We start from the raw sequence: 25,640 nt of genomic DNA, 5'->3' as shown, positions 1-25,640 counted from the left end.
CTGAGTGGCCACTGCCCGGCAAAGGTTCTCTGCTCCCATCAAAGGGAAGTGGAGGCCCCCAGGGTAGGTTCTGTTCAGCCCACATTTATAAAGTGCCTACTTTATGTCTGGAAGTTGGGGGACCCAAGGGCAGGCTCTGTTCAGCCCACATTTATGAGGCACCTGCTGTATGCCTAGCAGTGAGGGAGGCCCCAGGGGCAGGTTCTGTTCAGCCCACATTTATGAGACACCCACTCTATGCTGGGCAGTGGGCACAGGGATGGCTGCTCAGGCTGGCCCCTCCCACAGAGGAGAGACAGGCTCACAGCAGGGAAGCCAGAACCCTGAGTGTGAAGTGGGGGGCACGGGATCACAGGCAGCCCAGACCCCATGAGCTGGGGTTGCACCGGGCACAGAAGGAGCAGTGGCAGCGCCTCGCGGCTTCGGGCCGCTCAGGTCCTGCCCGTGCCAGTCTGCAGGAAAATACCAGGACTTCCGCCTCCCTGCCCTCCCTCCCCCACACTCGCTCACGTGGCCAGGACGTGACTGTCACCATGGGGACTTCCGCAGGGCCTGGTGCTTTCCCAGACAGGTGACTGCCAGTCTGGTCTCAGCCTCCCCTAAGCAACATTCCAGGATCCTGCGGAAAGGCCCACCCAGGCCTGGGCCTTCCCTGGTCGGTGCACAACTGCGCTCCAGACGCTTGGCTGTGACCCCTGGTGGCAGCTCCACTCTGCTGGTGCTGGTGCTTGTTCAACGTGTATGACCTAAAACTCTGAGACCTCAAAGGAAAACACAAGCCTCTTGATGTTAAACTTGGTAGTGATTTCTAGGGTATGACAGGAAAAAGACAGGCAGAAACATGTAAAATAGATACATGGGACTTTATAAACATGAATTAATAGAATGTAAGGCAACGCATGGACTAGGAGAAAGTGTATCAGAACAGGCATTCCGTCTAGAATATGTAAAGAACCCTACACCCCAACAACATCAGAGAGAAACCATTGGATTAAAAAATGGAAAAGGACTAGAATACAGAAGACACACGAATGGCCATCATGCCCATGAAACGAGGCTGAGTGCCACCAAGCGTTAGGGAAATGGGAAATGCAAATCAGAACAACAGGGAGACCACCTCAGGCCCAGCGGGATGGACGGCTTCTTTTAAAGCCCCCAATACAGAGAGCAAGATTTTTTTTTTTTTTTTAGACAGAGTCCCGCTCTGTTGCCCAGGCTGGAGTGCAGTGGTGAGATCTTGGCTCATTGCAACCTCTGCCTCCCGGGTTCAAGGCATTCTCTTGCCTCAGTCTCCCAAGTAGCTGGAATTACAGGCACCTGACACCATGCCACGCTAATTTTGTATTTTTAGTAGAGATGGGGTTTCACTATGTTGGCCAGGCTGGTCTTGAACTCCTGACCTCAGGTGATCCACACACCTTGGCCTCCCAAAGTGCGTGAGCCATGGAGAGGAATAATTGTTGCTGAGGAAGGGGAGAAATTAAAATTCTCGTGCACTGCTGGCGGAAATGTGACATGGTGCAGCTGTTGTGGAAAACATTAGGGCAGTTCCTCAAAAAATTAAAACTGCAATGACCACGTGATCCAGCCATTCCGCTTCTGGGCATAGATCCCCAAGAACTGAAAGCAGGGACTTGAGCACATATTTGCACACCCAGGTTCACAGCCACAGCGTTCACAGGAGCTCGAATGTGGACGCCACGAAAAAGTCCATCAACAGGTACAAGAATAAGGAAAATGTGGCTGAAAGGTCCAGTGGAAGGGTGCTCAGCCTTGAAAAGGAAATTCGGACACAGGCTGCACTATAGATGGATGTTGAGGAATTTACGCCACATGACTTAAGTCATTCATAAAAAACAAACGCCATTATGATGCCACTTTTTTTGTTTTTTGAGACGGAGTCTCGATCTGTTGCCCAGGCTGGGGTGCAGTGGCCGGATCTCAGCTCACTGCAAGCTCCGCCTCCAGGGTTCACGCCATTCTCCTGCCTCAGCCTCCCGAGTAGCTGGGACTACAGGTGCCCCCCCACCTCGCCCGGCTAGTTTTTTGTAGTTTTTAGTAGAGACGAGGTTTCACCGTATTAGCCAGGATGGTCTCCATCTCTTGACCTCGTGATCCTCCCGTCTCGGCCTCCCACAGTGCTGGGATTACAGGCGTGAGCCACGGCGCCCGGCCATGATGCCACTTCTATGAGGAGCCTACAATTGTCAAATTTATAGAGAGGAAGTAGAGTGGTGGGTGCCGGGCTGGGGGAGGCAGTTAGCATTTCATAGGTGCCGAGTTCCAGTTCAGGATTGTCAAAAAATTCTGGAGATAGATGGTGGTGATGGCTGCAGCAATGTGAATGTATGTAATGCCACTGAACTGATCTTAAAATGCTCCTGCATGGTGAATTTTACATTACGTATATCTTATCACAATTACAAAATAATTTTTAGGCTGGGCACAGTGGCTCAGTTTGTGATCCCAGCACTTTGGGAGGTCGAGGCAGGTGGATTGCTTGAAGTCAGGACTTCAAGACCAGCTTGGCCAACATGGTGAAACCCCGTGTCTACTAAAAATACAAACTTAGCCAGACAGAACACACCTGTAGTCCCAACTGCTTGGGAGGCTGAGGTGAGAGGGTCGCTTGAGCCTGGGTGGCAGAGGCTGCAGTTAACTGAGATTGCTCCACTGCTCTCCAGCCTGGGTGAGGGAGCCAGATCCTGCCTCAAAAATAAATAAATAAATAAATAAATAAATAAATAAATAAATAAATAAATGAATAAATATAAAAAAGAAAGTCGATCAAATCCCATCTTTGGTGTATATAGGGTGAGACTTGGGGAAACAGCTGCCCTTTCCCAGGGGTCCTCTGCAGCCTGCCCACCTGGTTGAGTCCCTGAGGCGTCTCATGGGGACATCCTGGGCTTTGCTGGAGGAGGATGGGCAGGATGGCGGGGGCCAGGGGCCACTGGGGTGGAGCTGGAGTGCTCCGGCATCCTCTCAGCCACAGCGGGGCTGTGATTCCTGCTCCTCAGAAGCAAGGTGAGCCCGCCAGAGTGGCCGACAACTGAGTGTGTCCAGCATCCTCTCAGCCACAGCGGAGCTGTGATTTCTGCTCCTCAGAAGCAAGGTGAGCCGGCCAGAGTGGCCAACTGAGTGTGCGGATGGCAAAGGCGGTTACTAGAGTCTATTTTACAGATGAGGAAACTGAGGCTTAGACAAGGTGGTGACTTACCCACGGTGACCCAGCTGGGCGGTGCCAGAGCTAGCATCTGAACAAGCCCTGGTCTGATTCAGGTCCTTCGATCTCCCCACGCCCTGACAGTGACCCATCTTTGTGCACACATGTGTGTTTGTGTACTAGGCACACCTCCCCTAACGTCTGCAGGGCCCAGGGCTAGAACAGAGATGTAAACATGAGAAGAGGCAGGAAGGTGTGTGCCATAATCAAAAGAAAACAGAGGCTGGCCAGGCACGGTGGCTCACGCCTGTAATCCCAGCACTTTAGGAGGCCGTGGAGGGTGGATCACCTGAGGTCAGGAGTTCAATACCAGCCTGGCCAACACGGTGAAACCCTGTCTCTACTAAAAATACAAAAATTAGCCGGGTGTGGTGGTGCGTGCCTGTGGTCCCAGCTACTTGGGAGGCTGAGGCAGGAGAATCGCTTGAACCTGGGAGGCGGAGGTTGCAGTGACTGAGACTGTGCCACTGCATGCCAGCCTGGTGACAGAGCAAGAATCCATCTCAAAAAAAAAAATAAAAAGAAAAAGAAAACAGAGGCAACAGGAGCAGAAACTCAGATGTGAGTTTCTTGGGTCCTGATGTAGGTGACTCTGCCTTGATATTGACAATTTTCACACAGTGGAGCCAATTTCCCCCATTTGTGTCCCCTCCCCCAGTTCATATGCTGAAACCGAATCCCGAATGCGATGACATTATGAGGTGGGGCTCTGGCATGTGCTTAGGTGGGCAGTGAGGGTGGAGCTCTCAGGAACACATGGGTTAGTACCTTTATTTGTTTAGTTAGTGTCAGTAGACAGGTATTTTAAAATAACTCATTAATGTGTTACTAAAAACAGGAAATGCCGTCTAATGGGATCTCCGGATGGAGAATTCCACAGCTGGTTGGAACCTATATGAAAGAACCAAATGGACATCCCAGGGCTGCAGGTCAGCCTCATGAGATGGGTGACGGCAGACTGGACTTGGTGGCAGGTGGACCATGGAGGGGAGACAGAGACAGGGCAACAGAAATGGTGCAAACAGGCACCGAAATACCTGTGGGAAACAAAAGCACAACACAGAACAGGAGACTCACATGACTCTGACTCAACAAGACGCATTAGTTGAAAGATCTAATATATGTGTATTGGGCTTCCCAGAATAAGAGGAAGGAAGGAAGGAAAGAATGAGACATCATTGTAAGACAGTGGTTAAAAAAAAGAATTCCCCGCTGGGTGCGGTGGCTCACGCCTGTAATCTCAGCACTTCGGGAGGCCATGGTGGGTGGATCACCTGAAGTCAGGAGTTCAAGGCCAGCCTGACCAACATGGTGAAACCTTGTCTCTGCTAAAATACAAAAGTTAGCTGGGCATGGTGGTGGGTGCCTGTAATCTCAGCTACTCCTGAGGCCGAGGTGGGAGAATCGCTTGAACCCAAGAGGCAGAGGTTGCAGCGAGCTGAGATCCAGCCATTGCACTCCAGCCTGGGCAACAAGAGCAAAACTTCATCTCAAACAAACAAACAAATAAACAAAATAGAAGAATTCCCAAACTGATGAAAGATACCAACCCACAGACTCAAGAAGCCTAGTAGGACTTCTAGTAGGACTTCTGCTGCTGGCCACGATGCTGCAACTTGTCCGTGTAAAATAAATAACAGAGAGACCGGCTCTCCCAAACGAAGTTTACTGGGGGATGGCAGGGGATTGCAATCTGGGATATGCATGCTGTAGGGGACCGTACGTGTGTCTTTCTTTTATGGGTGAGATGAGGAAGTCTACACAGATTGTTTTGGAATAGACTTCACTGGGTACAGGAGCTTATTGCAGGGTTAGTGATCACTCACGGGTAACACAATTGTTGCTGGGGAGGCGTCTTCATAGGAGGAGCTGATCTGGAATGTTGTGTGCTGTCGGAGTCCCTGCAACAGTTCTCATCGTAGGCACCTGGGCATGAGAAACCTTTCCTTGAGGCTTCCCAGCTGCGTTTTGCTTGGGTCCTGACGTAAGTGACTCTGCCTTGGTATTGACAATTTTCACACAGTGGAGCCAATTTCCCCCGTTTGTGTGCCCTCCCCCAGTTCATATGCTGAAACCGAATCCCTAATGCGATGACATTATGAGGTGGGGCTTTGGCATGTGCTTAGGTGGGTGCTTAGTGAGGGTGGAGCCCTCAGGAATGGGTTAGTGCCCTTATTTATTTATTTATTTATTTAATTTAATTTTATTTTGAGACGAAGTCTCACTCTGTCGCCCAGGCTGGAATGCAGTGGCGCGATCTTGGCTCACTGCAAATTCCACCTCCTGAGTTCAAGTGATTCTCCTGCCTCAGCCTCCCGAGTAGCTGGGACTACAGGCACCTGCCAACACGCCCAGCTAACTTTTGTATTTTTAGTAGAGACAGGGTTTCACCATGTTAGCCAGGCTGGTCTTGAATTCCTGACCACAGGTGATCCACCCACCTCAGTCTCCCAAAGTGCTGGAATTACAGGTGTGAGCCACTGTGCCTGGCCAGGGTTCGTGCCTTTAAAAAGGCGGTCCTGGAGAGCCCCCTCGTGCCTTCCGCCCTGTGAGGACACGGCATGAAGAAGCGATCTAGGAACCAGGAAGGGGTCCTCGCCAGACCCTGAATATGCCGGCGCTTTGATCTTGGACCTCCAGCCTCTAGAAATGTGAGAAATCAATTTCTATTCTTTAAAAGCCACCCAGTCTGTGGTAGTTTATATTTTTTTGTTTGTTAAAATAGCAGCCTTAATAGACTAAGACACCCTCCCCGCTTCAATAGCTACTGAGTGGACAAGCTTCAATGAAATGACTGTTTTCACATATGTGGCACCAGGCAGCCTAGGGATGCCAGTGAAATCTCTGAGTAACTCCCTTTGGCCTCTGGTACTGGCAGCTTCTCCTGTTAAGAGGGCAGTCCTCCACAAGTGTCTCGTGCCCCCCACCTCTCACAGGGCCTGCCAGGAACGCAGGCCCTGAGTACCCTCCCCCATTTCTCAGGGTGGTTTGCCCTGAGAGTCCTCGAGGGACAAAGAGCAGCTTGCTCACTGCTTGCTGCAGAAACAGCCGACTCCCCCAGTGCAGGGCTCCTCAGTGGCCATGCAAACTCACTGACTGTGCAGCGCCCACCCAGGCCTACCCGCATGGTGTCCGTGGAACTTGGGGGCAAGGGGATAAGACCAAACACACAGGTGAGCACCTGCCTGCCATGCCGTGAATGACAAAGTCCTTTGTCTCTGACCCTGGAGTTTCATGTGTTCTGTCAGCATCCCTGCTGCAGTAACGGGCCAGCTCTTCCCTTGTAAGAAAAGCTAAAACCCAGTCCCAGAGCTGACACCACCTGGAGGAGGAAGCGCTCTTCCCTGCCCCTCAGACAGCCTCCTTGGCCACACGACTTGCTTTGGCCAGTGGCATGGGAGTGCAAGCGACACATCCCAGTTGTGTATGGCCACTGGGAGAGTGTGGCATGGTTTCTCCATCTCTCCTCCGTGTCCTCTCTTGGTCAGGAGAACGGCATGTTCCAGAGAGCCACAGCTTGCTCAGCCTGGACCCCAGAATGAAGGAGGCATCAGGAGCTGAGCCACCCCGTGGCCAACAAGAAACGTGAGTGGGAGGGGAAACTTGGTTGCTGTGATTGACCCAGGCTTGCGAGTTGTTTCAGCAGCACAGCCTAGCGAGAGCCGACCAATACGTCATGGATGAAAGAAAGTCGACAGGCAGGTAGAAGGAGCTGCCTACTGAGCATGTCTACACTTTTCTGAATTACGTTGCACCTGAGTAAAAAGTAAGCAAACCTGTCTATTTACTTGAAATGATGTGTGCCAGTTATGCACAGCATGCAGAGTTAAGAAGGTGCCACCCCAATACAGGCTGCTCTGGCAGTCACTATTTGGAATTAAAGGCAGCTAAAAAAAAACAGGTGCAAAAAGACCATTCTGATCTCTCTTGTGTTTCTTAAAAGCAGAAGATGAAATTCCCGGGCGAAAGATGCTCTCCCTACACTAGAAACCTCGGATCCTCAAGTATGAGAAGCTGAGAACCAGCAAATGCTGTACAGTCCTTGATAAAATGCCTCTCACCTTTTCAGGCCCTCACATCATCTAGCTGCTTCCTGGAACCTCACTGTTCTCCGTCCAACTCAGCACACGAGTGACTGAGGCCGCTTCACTGAGTCTTCATTTCCTTAGGAGGGCTCCCGAGCCACATCCAACCTGAATCAAATACGTTGGCATGATGATCTGTCTTATCTTGATTTAACTCTTGGGCTCAGCCAGGACCTCAAAAGGATGGAGGTGGAGTTTTTCCAGGCCCTACATATGCAAACACACACAGCATGTATCTGAGCGCCACATGGGCTGGCCCTGCTGTTTTCTTACGGCTTCTCGGCCTCCCAGCCACCTTCTGCTCCGCAGCACTGGCGCTGGGAGGCTGCAAGCTCCTTCCCCACTCTCCTCTGCCCGCTGGCTTCCTGCGAGGCTCCTGCAGCGATGGCGCTGGTGGGAGATGCCAGGCGAGGAATTGATCTGGCATTCTTGTTTCTCGGTAGGTCTCTGAAAATGGCTGAATCCCGTCTGGGATCCCAGCTCCCAAGGAGGCGGCGCTTGCTCACTGCTTGCACAGCACAACACGGGGGAGGGCCTCTCGTGCGCAGCCGGGGAAGATAGATGGGCCCCTCCTGCCCAGCCCGAGACGGTAGAAGGGCATCCTCCTGCACAGCCCCAGACAGCAGAGGGCCCCTCCTGACCAGCCCGAGACGGTGGAGGCGCCCCCTCCTGCACAGTCCGACACGGTAGAGGGGTAGCCCTGGTCTCTGGGGGCTGCACTCCTGGGCTCTGGGGCTGCCACAGCTCCTCCCTCCTCGGGCTTCCCCTTCCTTGTTTTGCCTTTTGCCCTGACATAGGAACGACTTCCGTTTCCCTGTCTGGACCTTCACCACCCCAGGGCGAGGGCACAGGCGAGGGCAGCAGCACCCCCCCGGGCCTCCCATTATTTGGAATACAGTGTGGGGGCTCCCCCTTCCTTCTCCAGCCCGCCCAGGCCCCTGGAACTGTCCTGGGGAGTGAGGCCCCGTGCCAGGAGCACAGACTCTGCCAGGCCGGGCCCGCCCAGCTGGGAGCCCAGGCTGGGTGAACCTGTGACCCGGCCCTCATCCCAACTCGGTGATAAACGCTATCACAGGGCTGCAGTGGGGGAGGAACAGGACGCATCTGCCAGGCTCCTGACCCGCAGTGCACTTCTGGGAGCTGTGTTTATCTCCCCGGGGTCCATTTCGCCCCAAGGTTTGGGGGGTTAAAAGCTGATATGCAACCGGCACGACATGAACAGTATTTTATGATTCAAGACAACGCGTCCATGTATAATTGAGATACCGCCGCATTTGCGGGGATTTTCAAGCGAAAACCAGACCACGTGGAAAGGCTAAGCCCTCGCACCCCCATTGCTGGGACCCCCGCCCCGCGGGAGACCCCGGGCCGCGGTCCCCTATGCCCGCGACCCCTTCGCTTACCCTCTCCCCTCAACCTTGAATCCAGCCCAGTTTCGCGCGAGCCCGCAGGGAGACCCCCGCTGCTCCCTGGACCACCCCTGGGTGCGCCGTCCCAGCCACCCCCCGGGACCACCGTGAGCCTGCCCCGCCTCCCGCTGCATTCCGCACAGGCGCATCGCGCGCCGAGGGTCGCACCGCCCAGCTCCGCCTGCTGCGCCAATGGCCGACGGAGTCCAAGTCTGGGCCCAACGGGAAGGCGGGGCTGGGGCGGGGCTAGGGGCGGGGCTAGGGGCGGGACCGGGACGCGGGACAGCAACCATCCAGCAAGGCCCGGATTGAGGAGGCGGGAGGGACCCAAGCAGGCGGACGCGGGATTTGGCGCCACGATCTCGAGGCTTGGCCTGGAGTGGGAGGGGAAGCAAGGCGTGACTAGGGGCGAATCCGAGGAGGCGGAGCAGGGCTCGGGGTGCGGAGGGGCGTGGCCAGAGGCGTGGCTGGGCGCTCTGCGGCCATCTTGTGGGGGGGCCCGGGGCGGAGACGAGCCCGAAAGGGCGGGGCCTCGGCGGCGCGAGAGAGGCGTGGCCGGGGCATCTCGAGGCGGGGCCTGGGGCTGGATCTGGGAGCCAGGAGCGGGGATCTGGGAACGAGGAGCCGGGAGCGGGGAGCTGGGAACCAGGGCGGGCGGCCGCGGCCATGAGCACGGTGGACCTTGCCCGCGTGGGCGCGTGCATCCTGAAGCATGCGGTGACCGGGGAGGTGAGACCGGGCGAGCGCAGGACGGTGGGTGCGTCCCCGGCTCTTGCCCGGGCGCCCTGGCAGCGATGGGCTGGTGGGGGCCGCGGGGCTGGGGCGGGACTGGGGGCCGCGGGGCGCGCCCTTGACCCAGCCGCCTGGCAGGCCGTGGAGCTGCGGAGCCTGTGGCGGGATCGCGCGTGCGTGGTGGCCGGGCTGCGGCGCTTCGGCTGCGTGGTGTGCCGCTGGATCGCCCAGGACCTCAGCGGCCTCGCGGGGCTCCTGGAGCAGCACGGTGTGCGTCTGGTGGGCGTGGGGCCCGAGGCCCTGGGTCTGCAGGAGTTCCTGGACGGCGGCTACTTCGCGGGAGGTGCGTCCTGTTCCCCGACGCGGCGGCGCAGACACCCTTCCCTAAACTCAGGGCGTTCGGGGCCCTTTCTTGCCCAGCCCTGGCTCTTCTGTCTCCTGGAGTGGCCTTGATATGTCCACAGGTCAGCGTCCCTCGTCTCTCCCTGCCACCCCGCCCCGCAGCTGGTGGCTGGGTGATGCCCTGCACAGACCTGAGCCTAGCAGCAGAGTCTGGGCGAGCTCTGCCTCGCCGGTTCCACCTGTCACCTCTGGGACTCAGCCCCTCTTCTGAGGGGAGGGGGTCACTCAGCCCTGTTTTACCTCTCCCGGCCCTGGGTGGGTGGGCTGAGCACGGAGGTGGGCAGAAGAACAGAGGGTCAGAAGGAGGAGGGTGATTCTTGGTGGTGAGTGGGTTGGGGGCTGGTTCCAGGCCTGGGGCACACATCTGTGGCTTCCGCTTTCCAGAGCTCTACCTGGACGAGAGCAAGCAGCTTTATAAGGAGCTGGGCTTCAAGCGGTGAGTGGGGACGGGCACCCTCAGGTCGCATGGGGCGGAGGGCCCAGGGGTGCCCACCACTCCCTGCCACCTCCTCTCCCTGCTGACAAGGCAGCTCTGGTGGCACTGTCGACCAGCCCTTCTGCCAGGCCTTCTCTTGGGTGCTGGGCAACTGTAACGAGCCACCTTGTCTAGGGCTTACTCTCGGTGTCCAGACCACCTCGGAGGTTGGAGCCTCGTGCCCCATCAGGGGCCATCCTAGCTTTCTGGTGTTTGTGCCACAGACTGCCTCCTTTGCTTGGCAGTTGCCAGCTGAGCCAGATCCCTGAGCACACCCAGCCTGCTCCATCCATGCTCCCTGCACCCTCTGTGGGCCCTTGGCCAGCAGCCACTGGGCTCGGTGTCCAACCTGCCGGTGGGCTAGGCTGGCTGCTGATCTAGCTGCCTGGGCCATCTCTGAGCCCTGGTGAGGTGAGTGGTGGGGTGGGGTGGGGCCCGACCTAGGAACTGGTCTGTGGACACTGGAGCAGGCTCTGGACCCAGGCTTCTCTGGAGTCTGGCCAAGCGACCTGGTGTCTTCGCAGGTACAACAGCCTGAGCATCCTCCCGGTGGCTCTGGGGAAGCCTGTGCGTGATGTGGCTGCCAAGGTTTGTGTGGGTCAAGGCTGTACAGGCCGGGGGGTGGTGGGAGCTCCCAGGGGCCTTTCCTCTAGGATTGACCCAGGCTTTGCCCACTCCTGATAGGCCAAGGCTGTTGGCATCCAGGGGAACCTGTCTGGGGACCTGCTGCAGAGCGGAGGGCTGCTGGTGGTCAGCAAAGGTGGGTTGAGGGAGGGGCCCCGGCCACTGCCTCAGGGAGGACCTTGCTGAACTTGGTGGCCTAGCCCAGGCCCTCTCTCTGGCTTGTCAATCTCATCACAGCCCTTCCACCGCAATGTGGCCTGGTTCTGCATGTCTGCTGGGCTGAGCTGGGCTGTGGCAGAACAGCTCACTCATCTGGGTAGCTGAGTGGGGGATATGGCCGGCCAGGTCTGCCCCGCCTTCCCTTCTCCTGGTACGTGGCTTTGAGGTGCAGGCAGCCTTCGGGGCGCCCTGATTGCCTGCCCACTGCTACAGGTGGTGACAAAGTGCTGCTGCATTTCGTTCAGAAGTCCCCAGGCGATTATGTCCCCCAGGAGCACATCCTGCAGGTCCTGGGCATCTCTGCGGAGGTCTGTGCCAGCAACCCGCCTCAGGTGAGCTAGGCCTTGGGGGCACTGCCTGCCAACCCACGCCCTGCCCCCAGGTCCCCTGGGAGGAGCACTGGGCCTCGCTGGGAGCTGAGTCACAGCACCTTGGGCGTCATGCCAATTGTGTCCTGGGATGTGGATGCTCCTGTGACCCCACTTGCAGAGGGGGGCAGGCTGAGAGGGGCCGAAGGGCAGCATGGCTGGATGGACAGGTACCGCGAGGCTGTCCTCAGAGGTGGGGGCGACACATGGTGGGCAGAGAGAGAGGCCTGTCCTCTCAGCCTCGGGAGGGCTGGGGATTGTCTGAGGGGACCCTCTCAGGCATTTGCCTGGTCCAGTGTCCAGCGGCCCCATGGGCCCCTGCTGTCCCCGCAGTGTGACAGGGAGGTGTGAGGGAGGCGAAGGCCCTGGCCTCTGAGGATGTGGACGGCGGCTGCTGCCCTGGGTGAGCTGGAAGTCCACGTGGAAGAACCGTTGTGCAGTTGCTGGGCCGGGATGCCGAACCTCTCCTGATCCGCCGGCAGCAACCAGCTGTTAAAACTGCAGTTCCTGGCCGGGCGCGGTGGCTCAAGCCTGTAATCCCAGCACTTTGGGAGGCTGAGATGGGCGGATCATGAGGTCAGGAGATCGAGACCATCCTGGCTAACATGGTGAAACCCCGTCTCTACTAAAAAAAATACAAAAAACTAGCCGGGCGAGGTGGCAGCGCCTGTAGTCCCAGCTACTCGGGAGGCTGAGGCAGGAGAGTGGCCTGAACCCGGGGGGCGGAGCTTGCAGTGAGCTGAGATCCGGCCACTGCACTCCAGCCTGGGCGACAGAGCGAGACTCGTCTCAAAAAAACAAAACAAAACAAGAAAACACTGCAGTTCCTGGCCACGCACTGCTTCACAAGCGCCGAGCCCTGCATCCTCCATAGCTCCCGCCTCGCTCACTGTTGAGGCCCTCGGGGCGGGCAGGGTAGCTGTGAGTCCCAGGTGTCATCTTCCTGCTTTGCGAGTGTCTCTGGAGACCTTGGGCCTTTGGCCTGTGGGGCACTGGGGATGGTAACCTCACTGCCCTGTCAGTCCCTTCAAAGGCGACAGACCCGAACCCACGTCAGGAGAGGAGTGTGGGGTCAGCTGCAGCGGGGTCGGGGTCAGTGCCGTGTCTGGTGGGAGCCACACAGGAGAGTTGGGTTTTCAGGGCAGAGTTGGGCTTGATTCCACCTGGTGGGGTGGGTAGACCCTGGAGACTCTCAGGTGATGGGCCAGCCTGCCCCAAGGCCCTTTACTGATGTCAGAATCATTGTTTGTACCTGCTAGGGATGGCCTGTGGGGCGGCCGGCCTGGGAGGGTCTTAGTCCAGTTAGGTATGTCCAGCTTCCTGGCCACCTTCCCTTGGGGATCCTAACAGGCCCAGAGCAGAACCCCTTACCTCCCAGGTCAGACTGCCTGCTCAGGCCCTCCCCTCCCGTGCAGGCCGGTGATAACAGCAGCCCTCCCTGCACTCCCTGGTCCAAACCTGGGGCCGCTGTGGGCTCCTGCGGGTCTCCCGGCTCCCCTCCCGCCCCAACCCCACCCTCTCAGTGGCCATTTACAAATGCATAGCAGGTGACCCACCGCGTCCCTTTGGTTCAGCCCCTCCTCTGGTTTTCAGTTACACAAAGCTAAATGTCAGGTTCCCAGCTGCAGCTCTCTGGGTCCCCCGACGCCCCAGCGGGGCTCCCCGCATCTGAATGTGTGGTCCCTGGGGGGGGCACTTGGGGGCATCCTGGTCACTGCTGGCCCTGGCATTGGACCCTAGGAGACTTGACTGGAACTGGCTCCCTCCCCATCAGCTCCCAGCTGTCATTCTCCCCCCATCCCCGGGCAGCTGTTGTGCCCAAGGCCACTGCCACCTGTCTGCCCACCCTGGTCCCTCCCAGACAAGCAAGGCCTCTGATTTCTTTGAAGCATTTACTTAGCTCAAGTCTGAAGCTGTGGATATTGGAAGACAATGCACCTTGGAGGGTGGGCAGGACACAGTTGATCGTCTCTATAGGGCTGTGACAGGGGCGCTGAGCCCCGCGGGTGTCCGTAGAGGGGACTCTGGGCCAGGTACTGCACTGGACACTGCTCATCCCTGGGTGTCGGGCAGGTGGCTGCACCCTAGGCCAGGTGCGGAGGCCTGGCAGGCAGGCTTGGCATGGTCGGCCGGGCCGGGGCACATGCTGGGTCGCCGCTGGCTGCACCTTCTCCGCACAGATGCCTCGGAGCAGCGGGTGGGCGTGGGCCGCGCAGTGCGGCGGGGCCTTGGCTACCACACGCGGCATCGCTCCTTGGGGTGCATGGGGGTGCCCTGGGCACAGTGGAACGTGTCTGCAAAGGCGGCCAGGTTCTGCAGTGACCCCAGTACCCTGTGGGTGGGCGGGTGTGACAGCAGGAGCATTGCCATCTTGGACAAACACGGTCATTTTAAGTTCCCCGTGATTAAAAACCAGCCCAAAACATCAGCCTAATGGCTCATGTCAGTATGACCAGAAACATTTCAACTGTGAGATAAACCCCCATCTGACCAGAAACATGCCAATCCCGAGAATAACCTCCCTTACAACCAGAGATATTCCAATTCTGCAATAAAACTTTCCTTCACACAGAAACATTCCCAGCCTGTGGTAGGCTCCCCCTTCCTAAACCCTTAAATACCCTTAGTCAGTAAGAGAATGCTCTTGGCTGAAATTGGCCAGAAGCCCCTCTCAGGTTGATTCTCAAAATAAACCTGTCTTTGCTGAGCCGCTTTTTGTGCTTTCTTCTTTAACTCTTACAGGCCACTGGGGTGGGGGTGAGGGGGTTGTGGGTGGCAAAGGGGTTGTGGGTATGGGAGCACTTGCCTGTACTTCAGGGGACTGTGGACGTCTGTCTTGATAGATTGGATGGCGAACTCGGGCCGGTAGGACCCACACCACACCTGTGGGCGTGTGGGGGGGTGTGGCTACAGGCGATGGAGATGGGGTGGCCAGGAGGGGTGGGGGAGGGTCTCCACTATCCCCAGGCTGCCCCTTCTAGGGTGGGGTGAGGGGAGCCAGCAGGTGCCCCCCTCCTCCCATCAGCATTGGGATCCTCTCCAGCTCCCGCCCCCTACCCCTCATGCTTTTCCCCCAAGGGGCTTTGCACGCTGGGTTCTGGTCCCTGGAGGCAACCCAGGGCGGGCCCTCCAGAGATGAGTGGGGAAGCATGGGGATGGTGGGAACAGGACTGTGGCTGCCACCTGGGCATAGCTGATGAAGAAGAGTTGCTCATGGGTGAGATCCAGGCCGGGCAGCTGCTGGTCCTTGCCACCTTCTGCCATCCACTTGAGGTAGGCCTGCAGGCACCGGATGGGAGCTGGGCTCAGGCCTGCCAGCCTGGACTCCAGAACCCTCAGATCTCAGGGCAGAGCAGAGATCTGGCTCCAGGACCTACCCCTGTGGGGGTCCTGCTGCTGCAGGGACTTGGTGCAAGGGCCCCTCGCACACTCCATGGATGAGTGCTCACCACTTCAGTCACTCAGAGACCCCTGAACTGGGCTCTAGGGGGGATCCCTGGCCAGGCAGCCCACTGCATGGTGCTCATCCTGAATGAGCCCCTGATGCCCCCTCCCCTGCCATGCTAACACCCCCTCCCCTGCCAGACCCCACCTTGCCCTGCCAGGCCCCACCTTGTAGGCTTGTCGCACCCCTCCGTTGTCGGCAATGTTTTCCCCAAGGGTGTTGAATCCGTTCACCTGCGTACAGGAGACAGGACTGGGGCAGCCCCTGCCCGGACTCCCCTCTCCCTCAGGGCCGGGGCTGGGGATCCGGTCCCCCTGCAGCCTCGGTGCTGGTGGCAGTGCTCACGTTCTGTTCGTCCGCCAGGTCCCAGGAGTAGTTGCTGTACTGGTAGATCATGCACTCTGACTGCTCCCGGAAGTGCTGGGTGGAGAAGTTACTCCACCAATCCATCATGTTGCCGTTCTTGTCGAAGTTCCGGCCTGGGCAGGGGCAGAGGAGGGCTGCCCACATGCCCCTGGCTGACTATGCTCAGCCCCACGGCAACCACTGTGCCTGGCCCCTCCTGCAGCCAGCCCCAGTACGGAGAGCCCATGGTCTGAGCAGGCACGGGCTCCAAAGAGCAGCAGCTGCCTGGGGCTACACAGCCCCCAGAGAGGGAGGGCTTCAGTGGTCTCCCATGCCACCCCCTGAGGCTAGGGCCTAGTGCCTGGGTCCTGTGGTCTTGGAGGCATCATGGTTTAAGGGCTCCTCTTGTGATGCCCAAACTGTAAACCCCAGGTGAGGGGAGCACGTGGTCCCTGGGGACACAGGGCTGCCCATGGAATGTCCCGATGGCCGAGCCACAGGGGAAAACCAGCTGGGGCCCCTGTCCCAGGCAGGGCAGTCCCCACCAAGGGGCAGAGGTCAGCATGGCCATGGCGGGGGTGGCACACTCCCCTGGCGGAGGATGCCGGCCGCCTGGAGAGGCTCCCCAGGCTGGGATCTGGGCTTCACTGCTGTGCTGGGCGGTGTCGTCATCCCCATGTCACAGGCCGTGGGAGGGAAGTGCCCAGTGCCAGGTGGAGTCAGGGTCATGGGCTGGAGTCCCTGGGTCCCCTCCGCCATGCTGGGAGTCAGTGCCCCCAGACAGGGCCCCAGCCTGGCATTCAAGGCCTGCTCTGCCCCCACAGCTCCCTGAGGACCTGGCCTCGGTGTCCCCACTGAAACCACGAAGGGGTTGCATGGAGCGCCCCCAGGCCCCTTCCCAGCTGCTTCTCTGCGGAGAGGGGAGGGCGTGTGTGGTTGGAGGGGCGGCCCCTCACCATTGTCGTCAAAGCCGTGCGTGATCTCGTGCCCGATCACCATCCCAATGCCTCCGAAGTTCAAGGCTTGTGGCTGCTCCTTGCTGAAGAAGGGGGGCTGGAGGATCCCGGCAGGGAACACTGATCCCAAGGGTGGGACAAAGAATAAACTGTGAGCAGATGCATCTCCTGTGTGCCAGGCTCAGGGATGGCACCGCCAGGGGTTCTCACACTTGATCCCACAGACAGGCAGGCAGAGGTCAGGACCCCCTCAATTTACAGATGAGGACAGGGAGGTTCAGAGGCTGGGCGGGCTCATGCCTGGCAGACCCAGGACCTCAGTCCGGCCTCCTCCCACCATCCTGTTCTGTCCACAGGAAAGGCTCCATGCCGCTTGCCAAGTCCCTCCCTGAGCCCCTGATGGGCATGGGAGCGAATGTTCCCCATGGGGGCAGCAAGGGGTGATGTAGGAGAGCATTCCGAGAACAGGCTGGGGTGCCCCCAGGAGAAAGGGATGGGCAGGGGGCTGCAAGCTGCCCTTCAACTCTGGCACCAAAAGGCTTGGGCGGGCGGGGAGGGAGAGGAACTTACCAATCTGGTTTCGGTTTGGGGAGTAGAACGCATTGACCACCGCCGCCCCGATGATCCAGCTGTGATAGACAAACTGGTCTCTGGGAGCCGCCTCTCCGGGGACCCTCCCTCTGGGCTCTCTCTGCCTCGGTGGACCACAGCCCAACCCGGCCACACCAGAGGAGGGGCTGAGGCCTATCCCAATATCTGGTTCCTTCCTGGGGTCCCTGAGGAGGAGGCGACTTGGGCCCCAGAAAGCAGAGGGTGAAGATGGGCCCAGTGACTGCCCCCCTGAGCTGGCACTGGACCCCAGCCATGCATCGTCTCCCCGCCTGGCAGGTAGCCCTGTATGCCTTCCTGGCCACTCCGTGGGCCCCCCATGCCGTGCCAGCGATGCCACTCACAGATTTGGGTCCACCTTTTCCCGAAGCTTCCTGAGGCTCCGCTGGGCGCCCACCTTGAGGTTCTGCAGACTGTTCTCAAAGTACAGGTCCTCTGAGAAGTTCAGCTATGGGAGAGGTGCAGTCACTGCCAGATGCTCGGGCTGGGCCCTCAGAGGGGCAAGGGGAGAGGTCTCGGGTGGTTGGGGAAGGACTTCAAGCCTTGCCAGGCGTCTGCACGTGGACAATTGGCTGTGGGTGCAGGTGGGTGGGGCAGCCCTGGCTGTGAGCATTTACGTGACTCTGAGCAAGTCCCTCATCCCTCCAAGCTTCAGTTTCCCCATCTGTACACTGAGAGTAGTGCTGGAGCCACCACCCTAGGGCTCGGTGAGGATAACTATGTTAGCATCCAGCAGGAGGGCGCAGGGCTTGGCACAGAGGATGCCCCAGGAAATCAGGGCCCATGTCCACGGTGTAGGGGGCGGTTTAGGGCTGGGGTGAGGGGCGTACGTTGGAATACTCCTCGTCCAGGCGCCTGTCCGTCTCCTCCAGGATGTAGTCAGGGTGGCCGATCTGCTCCCGGATGCTCATGGCCTGAGTGGGGAGGAGGGACTGGTCAGTGGGTGCCCCACTGCGTATGGGGTCAGCCCTGGGGCCGGTCAGTGAGTGCCCCACTGTGGGAGGGGTCGGCCCAGGGCATCCTGGCTGTGTTATCCCTGTCCTGTGGGTGAGGGACTGGGGGACTCCGGGACTTGGCTCTCACCTTGCAGTCTCTGGGGAGGTTTAATGGGGACAGAGCATTGAAGGCTCCGCCTACCTGACCTAGAACCCAAAAGCCCATCAGGGGCCTGGCTCCGCCCACCTGACCTACAGCCCAACAGCCCGCCAGGGGCCTGGCTCCGCCCACCTGACCTACAGCCCAACAGCCCGCCAGGGGCCTGGCTCCGCCCACCTGACCTACAGCCCAACAGCCCGCCAGGGGCCTGGCTCCGCCCACCTGACCTACAGCCCAACAGCCCGCCAGGGGCCTGGCTCTGCCCACCTGACCTACAGCCCAACAGCCCACCAGGGGCCTGGCTCTGCCCACCTGACCTACAGCCCAACAGCCCGCCAGGGACCTGGGTGGGGGCAGGGGCCCTGGAGGGGTCACTTGGCTGCCGTCTGTCACTTGGGTAAAGAGGGGCTTCTGGTGGGTCTGACCCTCACTCCCGAGGCCACTGCTACCCCCGCTGGCTCCTGGGGGGCACTGTGGATGTCCCAGGCCTAGCTTCCCACCCCTGCCTGCTTTTCCTCAGCTCCACAGTGGACGAGTGGTCCTGTCTGTGCCTCCCAGGGCTGCCTTCTCCCCATGGGGGCTGTCAGGCGGCTTTGTCGGGGCAGTGCTGCCCGTGCCCAGATCCAGTCGGGGCTGCCCTGGCCTCTGCGAGCCATGTACCTTCTCCTGCGCCTTCTTCTTGGACTCCTCGTCCATCCAGCCCAGCTCGTCCAGCGTCTCCACAAACACTGCCCTCACCTTGTGAATGAGTTCTCTGACCTGGGAAGCAGGCATGGCCCTCGTGTCCCAGACTTATCTGGAGGGCAGATGACCAACCTTCAAGGGCTTTGGGGAGGTCTGGTCTGAGCCTTGCCGGGGCAAGGCCCTGGGCTGCCCAGCTGTGGGCCTCTCGGGTGAGGTGTAGGGCTGCTGGGGGGACGAGATGACCACCCAACTTCAGGGTCCTCCCTGCTGGGCTGTGGGTCCTCATGGGCCTGGGGCAACTTGTACCACCTGTGCCTTTCCCAGCTGAACCTGCAGGGCCCAGGAGTGGGGCCCAATGGTCGGCTGGGGTCAGGGGCATGGGGGCCGGCACAGCTTCCCTTGGCCTCCCTCTGTCTGGTGCGCTGGAGCAAGTGTGGCTCTCCCAGGGGCCTCTAGGCCTGGGCAGGGTGGGAGTCCCAGGGCAGGGAGGCTCAGCGTCCCTGCGGAAGGCTGGCCCCAGGTGGGCCATGGATGAGGGGTGCCCACCATGCTCTTGCTGTCTCCAGGGAACGCCTCCCTGACGTAGAGGGAGCCCACGGCGTTCTCCATATTGCTGTTGACGTAGCCCACACACTCACGCCAGCGTACCTCCTCCACCATCGTGCCGAACAGTGCCTGGCGGGGCCACCCGTTCATCCCACCGGCCCCCACGTCAGCCTCGCCAAGCCTGGCATGGGGCCCTGTGCTTACGGGGTGAGCAGACCCACCTATCCTCAGACTCAGGGTGCCCCGGGGCCAGCAGGGGGCATGGGATGGTCTCAGCCTTGCCTCTGGGTGCTGCAGTGGCAGAGGGAGGATAGGCACGCCCTTGTGATTGGGGGACCTCCCCCCACTGAGAGCTGGGCCTTTACCCTGGGGAGCTGGGGGGTTCCTCCCCAGTCCCTGTCCTGGCTGTCTGGCTGGACTCTGCTCTCCAGGACTCCAGTCCCAGTCCCAAGGCACTGGGATGGCGCTGAACCCAGAGCAAGGCCTGGGACCATGTGCCTCTCAGCCACCAGCTCCCAGGGCCCTGGTCTCCCCATTGTTGAAGCAGCTGTGAGAACACCTGCTCATCTGTCCCCAGGGACACAGGGGCACGAGACTATGGACCCCAGACTCAGGCAAGACCAGGGAGCGCTCTGCCCAGCGTCCTGCCACACCTTCTGGGCTGCAGGACCTCCTGCCCCCTAGGAAAGGGAGGCAGCCCTTTCTGCCTCCCCAGAAGCTCCTAGACTCAGTGCCCCACTGACGCTTGGCTCACAGATGTCTCTGAGCCCCCATGGCACCAGGAGGCTTGACTTACCCCCAGTTTGCCTCTGCCTCAGTCTCCCCATTGCAGTGGGGGCCTCTGTCCCTCTCATTACTCCAGCAAAGGTCTTGAGAGTCCCGACTCCCCTCTGCCCTTAGCCCCTGTACCCAATCCCTCAGCTGCTGTGGCCAATACCTCCCCCGCGTCTGTCTGTCTGCCACCACCCTGCCCAAACCCGCCACCTCACCTGGGTGACCACATTGGCCTCCATGCTGACACTGCCCCCTACCCAGCTCACTGTCTCCAGAACAGCCAGAATCCCGCTAGGGCCTCCCTGCGGTTCCCTGTCTCCACCCTCACCCCAGCCGGGAGCAGCCACAGTGACTACAGAGCAGGAAATCTGACCGAGCCTCTGCTCTTAGCACCCTGGCGGTTTTCAGACAGGGAGTACAACCCAAACCGGCTGCTGTGGCCCACAGCCGCAGTCACCTCACCTCCCTCCCTGCCCTCTTCTCCTTCCTGTCCCCTGCTGACCCCGGGTCTGGCCCCCTGGTCCCTGCCTGCTCCTGCCTCTGGCCTCTGCACTGGCACTGGCTGTTTCTTCTCTCGGGAAATCACCCTGCCTTCTCTTCAGGCCTTTAAGGTCTCAAATGTCACCTCCCCGGAGCAACGCTCCCTGCCCTCGTCCCTCCCTGCCTCCGCACCACATCATGCTCTGTGGTTTTGGCAGAGCTGCGTTCTGCCTTGTTGACCGCTCATGGTTGACCAGCGTAGGCGCCTCGCCCTGCCTCGTCCATGGCTGTGACCCTGATGTGGACCTCGGTACCTGCCCACAGCTTATGCTCAGCATCGTGGCCTGAATGAATGAGTGCTGGGCCAGGCTCCGGGTGGGGCAGGGGCTCACCTTGCGGTAGTTCACTCGTGTGTCCTTGAATCTCTGGCTTAGGCTGCCAATGCGGTCCAGCACCAGACGCCAGACCAGGTAGTTCTGTATGGTCCTGGGGGCAGAAGGTAGAGGGTGAGGGGGAGAACAGGTGAGAGGTCTTTGCAAGGGAGGAGATATGGCCTAGGGCCCTTGGCCAGCACGTTCCACCCCAAACAGAGGGTTACGGGTGCTGGAGAAAACCTCCTCCAAGATCCAGCCCATCTGCCCCGGGTGCTTGGGATGTGACACATCTTTAATGTAAGGCTCCACTGGTCACTAAAGCTTAACCCGTCATGTCCCACACCCCTCAGGGCAGATGCTTCATAGGGTCCCCTCCTGGGAGCAGAAGCTGTGTTGGGGAGGATGGGAGAGCAGGGGCAAAGATGCTGAGGCCTTTGGAGACCCTCCCTGGGCCTCACCTGGCTGAGTAGGTGTCGATGATGTTTTCAAGGTTCTGCAGGTAGGGGATGCCGTAGACCACCACTTCCTCATCTGGCAGCAGCTTGATTTTGACAGAGGATAGCACAGTTTGTATGAACAGAGTCCAGTTAAATCCCTGTGGATAGAGGAAGTGGGGAGAAAAGAGGGAGAGAGAAAGGGAGAAACAGTTCCTGCGAACCTAAGAAACCCAGCCCCCATTGAAGAATGTTCAAGGAATAAGAGAGAACGTGCAGGTAATCAGAATCAGGAAAGGGTGCGTGACATTATCACAGAGCCTACAGCTGTAAAAACCCAAGTGATCATGCAGATATATGTGAAAGCCTAAGTATAATAGGCAAGTTCCTAGAAAAACACAACTTAGCAAAAACGACAAAAAAAGAAATAGAAAATATGAATAGTCTTCTAGGTTAAATAAACGGAATCCTTTCATTTAAAAAATTTTCAAAAAGAAATTTCCAGACCCATCTGGCTTCACCAGTGGATTCTATCTGACATTTAAAGAAAACTGCCAATCGTACTAAAACTTTCCAGAGATGAGAAAATGCTTTTCAACTTGATTTATGAGGCCAAGAATAACCTTAATACCAAAATAGGATATTATAAGCAGAGCAAATAATAAACCAGTCTCATTTATGTCATAGATACAAAAGTTCTAAGCAAAATATTAGCAAATAGAACCTAGCCATACTCATACAAAATGCCATAATACCTCACAGCTGAATTAGATTTATTCAAGGAATACGAGTTCGGCATAACATTTGAAAATCAAATCATTTTAATCCACTATGATAACTGAATAAAGGAGGAAAGTCACATGATCATTTCAACAGGTGCAGAAAAGGCATTTGATAAAATCTGCTATCTATTCATAATAAAAACGCTTGGCAAATAAAAATAGAAGGGGCCAGCCACAGTGGCTCACGCCTGTAATCCCAACACTTTGGAAGACTGAGGTGGGTGGATCACCTGAGGCCAGGAGTTCAAGATCTGTCTGGCCAACATGGCAAAACCCTGTGTCTACTAAAAATACAGAAATTAGCTGGGCATGGTGGCACACGCCTGTAGTCCCAGCTACTTGGGAGACTGAGGCAGGAGAATTGCTTGAACCTGGGAGGCAGAGGTTACAGTGAGCTGAGATTGCTTCACTGCACTCCAGCCTGCGTGACAGAGCAAGACTCTGTCTCAAATAAAAAAAAAAAAAAAAGGAAGAAAGAAAAAAAGAAAAATAGAAGGAAAGTTCTATAATCCGATAAAAGAAATGTATGAAGCAGCAGCAACAAAACTCCATAGCAAACATAACTTTTTTTAAAATTTATTTTTGAGACAGAGTCTCGCTTTGTTGCCCAGGCTGGAGTGCAGCAGCATGATCTCAGGTCACTGTAAACTCCGACCCCTGGGTTCAAGCAATTCTCCTGCCTCAGCCTTCCTAGTAGCTGAGATTACAGACATGTGCTACCACACCTAGCTAGTTTTTTTTTTATTTTTAGTAGAAACAGGGTTTCACCATGTTGGCCGGGCTGGTCTCGAGCTTCTGACCTCAGGTGATCCACCTGCCTCGGCCTCCCAAAGTGCTGGGATTACAGGTGTGAGCCACTGTGCCCAGCCAAACATAAAATTTAATGGTAAGAATGTATGTGCTTTTCTTCTAATGTCTACTATCATGACATCAGCATTACGCTCAAAATCCTGGCCAGTTCAGTAAGAGCAAACATGAAATAAAGCCAGTAAGAACTGAAAGAGAATAAATAAAACTGGACCAGGCGCGGTGGCACATGCCTGTAATCCCAGCACTTTGGGAGGCCAGGGCGGGAGGACTGCTTGAGTGTAGGAGTTCAAGACCAGCCTGGCCAACATAGAGAAACCCTGTTTCTGAAAAACAAAAAACAAAACAAAAAATCAGCCAAGGCATGGTGGTGGTGAATTCCTGTGGTCCCAGCTACTCAGGAGGCTTGAGCCCAGGAGGTCAAGGCTGCAGTGAGCCATGACTGTGCCACTCCACTCCAGTCTGTGTGACAGAGTGAGACCCTGTCTCAAACAAAAACAAAAACAAAAACAAAAAACCCAAGCCCCCTGTTGTTTTTCACAAATGATACGATTTTGTTTATTCTACAAATAAACAACCAGAATTAATAAGTGCATTAAGACTGCATATTTACAAAGTCAGTATTTCCATATGTTAGCAACAAATAAGATAACTTCAAAATGATTCTATTTACAGTAGAAAACCAAACACCTGGAATATATCTAATAAAATATGTATAAGAACTTGACATTGAAAGTTTCAAAAGTTATTAAGAAAAACTGAAGCATAAACGGAAGCATATACCATGTTCATGGATTGGAAGACTCGGCATTGCAAAGTCTTCCCCAAATTGATACAGAGATTCAAAGTGATCCCTATCAAATTTCTAGCAGGGTTTTCTCTTTGTGTGTGTGTGTGTATGCAAATGGAAGGCTGATGTTAAGTTTTATATGAATATGCAAAGGACTGAGAATTATCAAGACACTCTTGAAGAACAAAGTTGACATACGTACTCTACTGACTACCAAGACATTATAAAGCTGAAGGAGTGAGGGGGTAGGGGTTATCACTTGGGTAGATAAAGAGACCAGTGGGGCAGAAGAGAGTCCAGAAATACACATATGGGCCCACACAAAGACACACAGGGACACCTGATTTATAACACAGAAAGCACCAAGACCAGGGACTCACAGGGGGCTCTTTTTAATAAATGGTGCTGATTGACTGGAAATCCATAAGAAAGAAACAATTCCTACATCTCACTGCTCATTAAAAAAGTCAACTCAAAGTAGATTGTAGACCTAAGCAACCTTGAGGGTAGGCAAAGAGTTCTTTAGCAGAACACAAAGAATACTAACCACGAAGAAGAGATCTGCACACGTTTGCTAAGTCAATAAATTGGACCATTTAATAGCCTCCTTCAACACAAAGAAACTCTTATGAGAGTAAAAAAGCAAAGCTGCCCAGTGGGGAGAACATTTGTACACATAAGCTGACCAAGGAGTCACATCTAAAATAGGTAACTCCAAGAAGCAATAAGAGAAAGATCGCCCGATAGAACAAATGGGCAAGACTCGAACAGACATTCCACAAAAGGGAACGACATTGGCCAGTTGACAGGAGATGGCGTTTAACCTTATCTGCCCTTGGGGAAAGCCACGTTGAACCCAGATGAAACCCCACTACACAGGTGCACAAATGGCTAAGGTGAGGACGGACACCACCCAGCACGGGCGAGCATGTGGCACCAGCCGCTGTTGGGGAGCGCACATCCCTGGATGACTCTGGGGAAAGACGGTGCCTGTTACTGTTGAACAGATGCGTGTGCTTCGACCCAGCAATTCCAGTCCCACCCACTTGCCTGCCACAGGCACACACAGGCATGGGCATGACAGCGTCACTCAGAAAAGGCCCAGAGACAGCACAGTGGGACCCGAGTTGTCGCATGTTCTTAGAGTCAGAGGCCACTCAGCAATCGAGAGGCCACGTCAGGGACCGGCCTCCCTCCAGGGAGAAGTCAGGGTCTCTTCCTAGAGTCAGAGGCCACTCAGCAATCGAGAGGCCACGTCAGGGACCGGCCTCCCTCCAGGGAGAACAGGATCATCTTCTCCAGGGAAGGAGGCGTGCACAGGGGCTAGGCAGGGGCATGTGGGGGCTTCTGAGATGTCGGTGGTCACGTATGTCTTGATCTGAGGATCTGAGAGGTGGTTGTGTGGACGTGTTCACTTTGGGGCAATTCTGAACATCATAAATGCATTGTAAACTAAATGTCCCAAAACCCTGTGCTCCTGGACGCTCCCCTGAACCTGCCATTGTGATGTCTCCACAGCAACCTCAGGCCGTCTGAGTTCTCTCCATATTTAGTCCGTTTGCAAACCCTGTTGGCTCCACCTCCGAAATCAATCCACCACGGGCAGCCCACTTGACAGAGCTGCCATCTCTTACCCGGGCTGTGTGGCAGCCTCTGATTGGCTTCTCTGCCACCTGCCCCGTCCCCTTCACTCACTCTTACTTGTGAACTAGGTCACGTCCTGTCGTACCCCCACCCTTCCTGGGCAGGTCTGAGACTTTAAAGTGGCCCCCAAGGTCAGACACGGTGTGCCCCGCTTTACTTCCTACTCCATCTCTCTCTAGGCCTGGCACTCACTAGCCGGGAGTCCCTGCCCCAGACCCTTGGGAATTGCTGTGTGAGACACGCTGGCCCCAGACAGCCATGGCCCTTGGTTCTCTGCAAGGCTTTCCCTCCTGTCTGCTGTCCTGGCTGAGCTCATCCTCACCAAGTTTGGGTGA

At 57.0% G+C, this 25,640-nt stretch overlaps 2 protein-coding genes and 1 long non-coding RNA gene across 12 annotated transcripts in view; 1 reads left to right on the top strand and 2 right to left on the bottom strand.

Moving 5' to 3' along the window:
- Nucleotides 1-4,956: 4,956 nt before the first annotated feature.
- Nucleotides 4,957-7,781, bottom strand: LOC123570507 (uncharacterized). The gene is made up of 2 exons (XR_006694716.3): nucleotides 7,288-7,781; nucleotides 4,957-5,152 (listed from the first exon to the last, which is right to left on the bottom strand). It is a non-coding gene; the product is annotated as an uncharacterized lncRNA (long non-coding RNA).
- Nucleotides 7,782-9,287: 1,506 nt separating this feature from the next.
- Nucleotides 9,288-14,247, top strand: PRXL2B (peroxiredoxin like 2B). Of its 7 annotated transcripts, none has more exons than XM_005545002.4 (7): nucleotides 9,288-9,449; nucleotides 9,591-9,795; nucleotides 10,239-10,290; nucleotides 10,854-10,917; nucleotides 11,014-11,089; nucleotides 11,386-11,504; nucleotides 11,874-14,247. In XM_005545002.4, the coding sequence occupies exons 1-7, from the start codon at nucleotides 9,387-9,389 to the stop codon at nucleotides 11,889-11,891; spliced, it is 597 nt and encodes a 198-aa protein (XP_005545059.3). In that variant the 5' UTR covers nucleotides 9,288-9,386; the 3' UTR covers nucleotides 11,892-14,247. The 7 variants fall into 7 exon arrangements, with proteins under 7 accessions (XP_005545059.3, XP_005545060.4, XP_015299192.3 ...); XM_005545003.4 differs by having other exon boundaries at nucleotides 10,994-11,089; nucleotides 11,418-11,504; XM_015443706.3 differs by having other exon boundaries at nucleotides 10,854-10,923.
- The window catches only part of MMEL1 (membrane metalloendopeptidase like 1), a 40,070-nt gene continuing 27,848 nt past the window's right edge, over nucleotides 13,419-25,640 (bottom strand). For 2 of the 4 annotated variants that reach the window (XM_065530988.2, XM_065530982.1), the window contains 13 exons: nucleotides 21,307-21,443; nucleotides 20,867-20,960; nucleotides 19,221-19,349; nucleotides 18,651-18,749; nucleotides 17,726-17,809; nucleotides 17,240-17,343; nucleotides 16,857-16,915; nucleotides 16,287-16,406; nucleotides 15,331-15,464; nucleotides 15,153-15,218; nucleotides 14,724-14,819; nucleotides 14,347-14,423; nucleotides 13,419-13,872 (listed from right to left, as the gene is read on the bottom strand). In XM_065530988.2, the coding sequence (XP_065387060.1) occupies nucleotides 13,773-13,872; nucleotides 14,347-14,423; nucleotides 14,724-14,819; nucleotides 15,153-15,218; nucleotides 15,331-15,464; nucleotides 16,287-16,406; nucleotides 16,857-16,915; nucleotides 17,240-17,343; nucleotides 17,726-17,809; nucleotides 18,651-18,749; nucleotides 19,221-19,349; nucleotides 20,867-20,960; nucleotides 21,307-21,443 (1,299 nt within the window). In that variant the 3' untranslated portion in view covers nucleotides 13,419-13,772. The remainder of the gene's footprint in view (nucleotides 13,873-14,346; nucleotides 14,424-14,723; nucleotides 14,820-15,152; nucleotides 15,219-15,330; nucleotides 15,465-16,286; nucleotides 16,407-16,856; nucleotides 16,916-17,239; nucleotides 17,344-17,725; nucleotides 17,810-18,650; nucleotides 18,750-19,220; nucleotides 19,350-20,866; nucleotides 20,961-21,306; nucleotides 21,444-25,640) is intronic. The other 2 variants (XM_065530984.1, XM_065530993.1) reach the window with 2 other exon arrangements.

The sequence above is a fragment of the Macaca fascicularis genome, chromosome 1 (assembly GCF_037993035.2).
Source record: "Macaca fascicularis isolate 582-1 chromosome 1, T2T-MFA8v1.1".
Lineage (NCBI taxonomy): Eukaryota > Metazoa > Chordata > Mammalia > Primates > Cercopithecidae > Macaca > Macaca fascicularis.
Note: the sequence above shows the minus strand (reverse complement) of the source record. Positions and strands in the feature narration are given on the sequence as shown.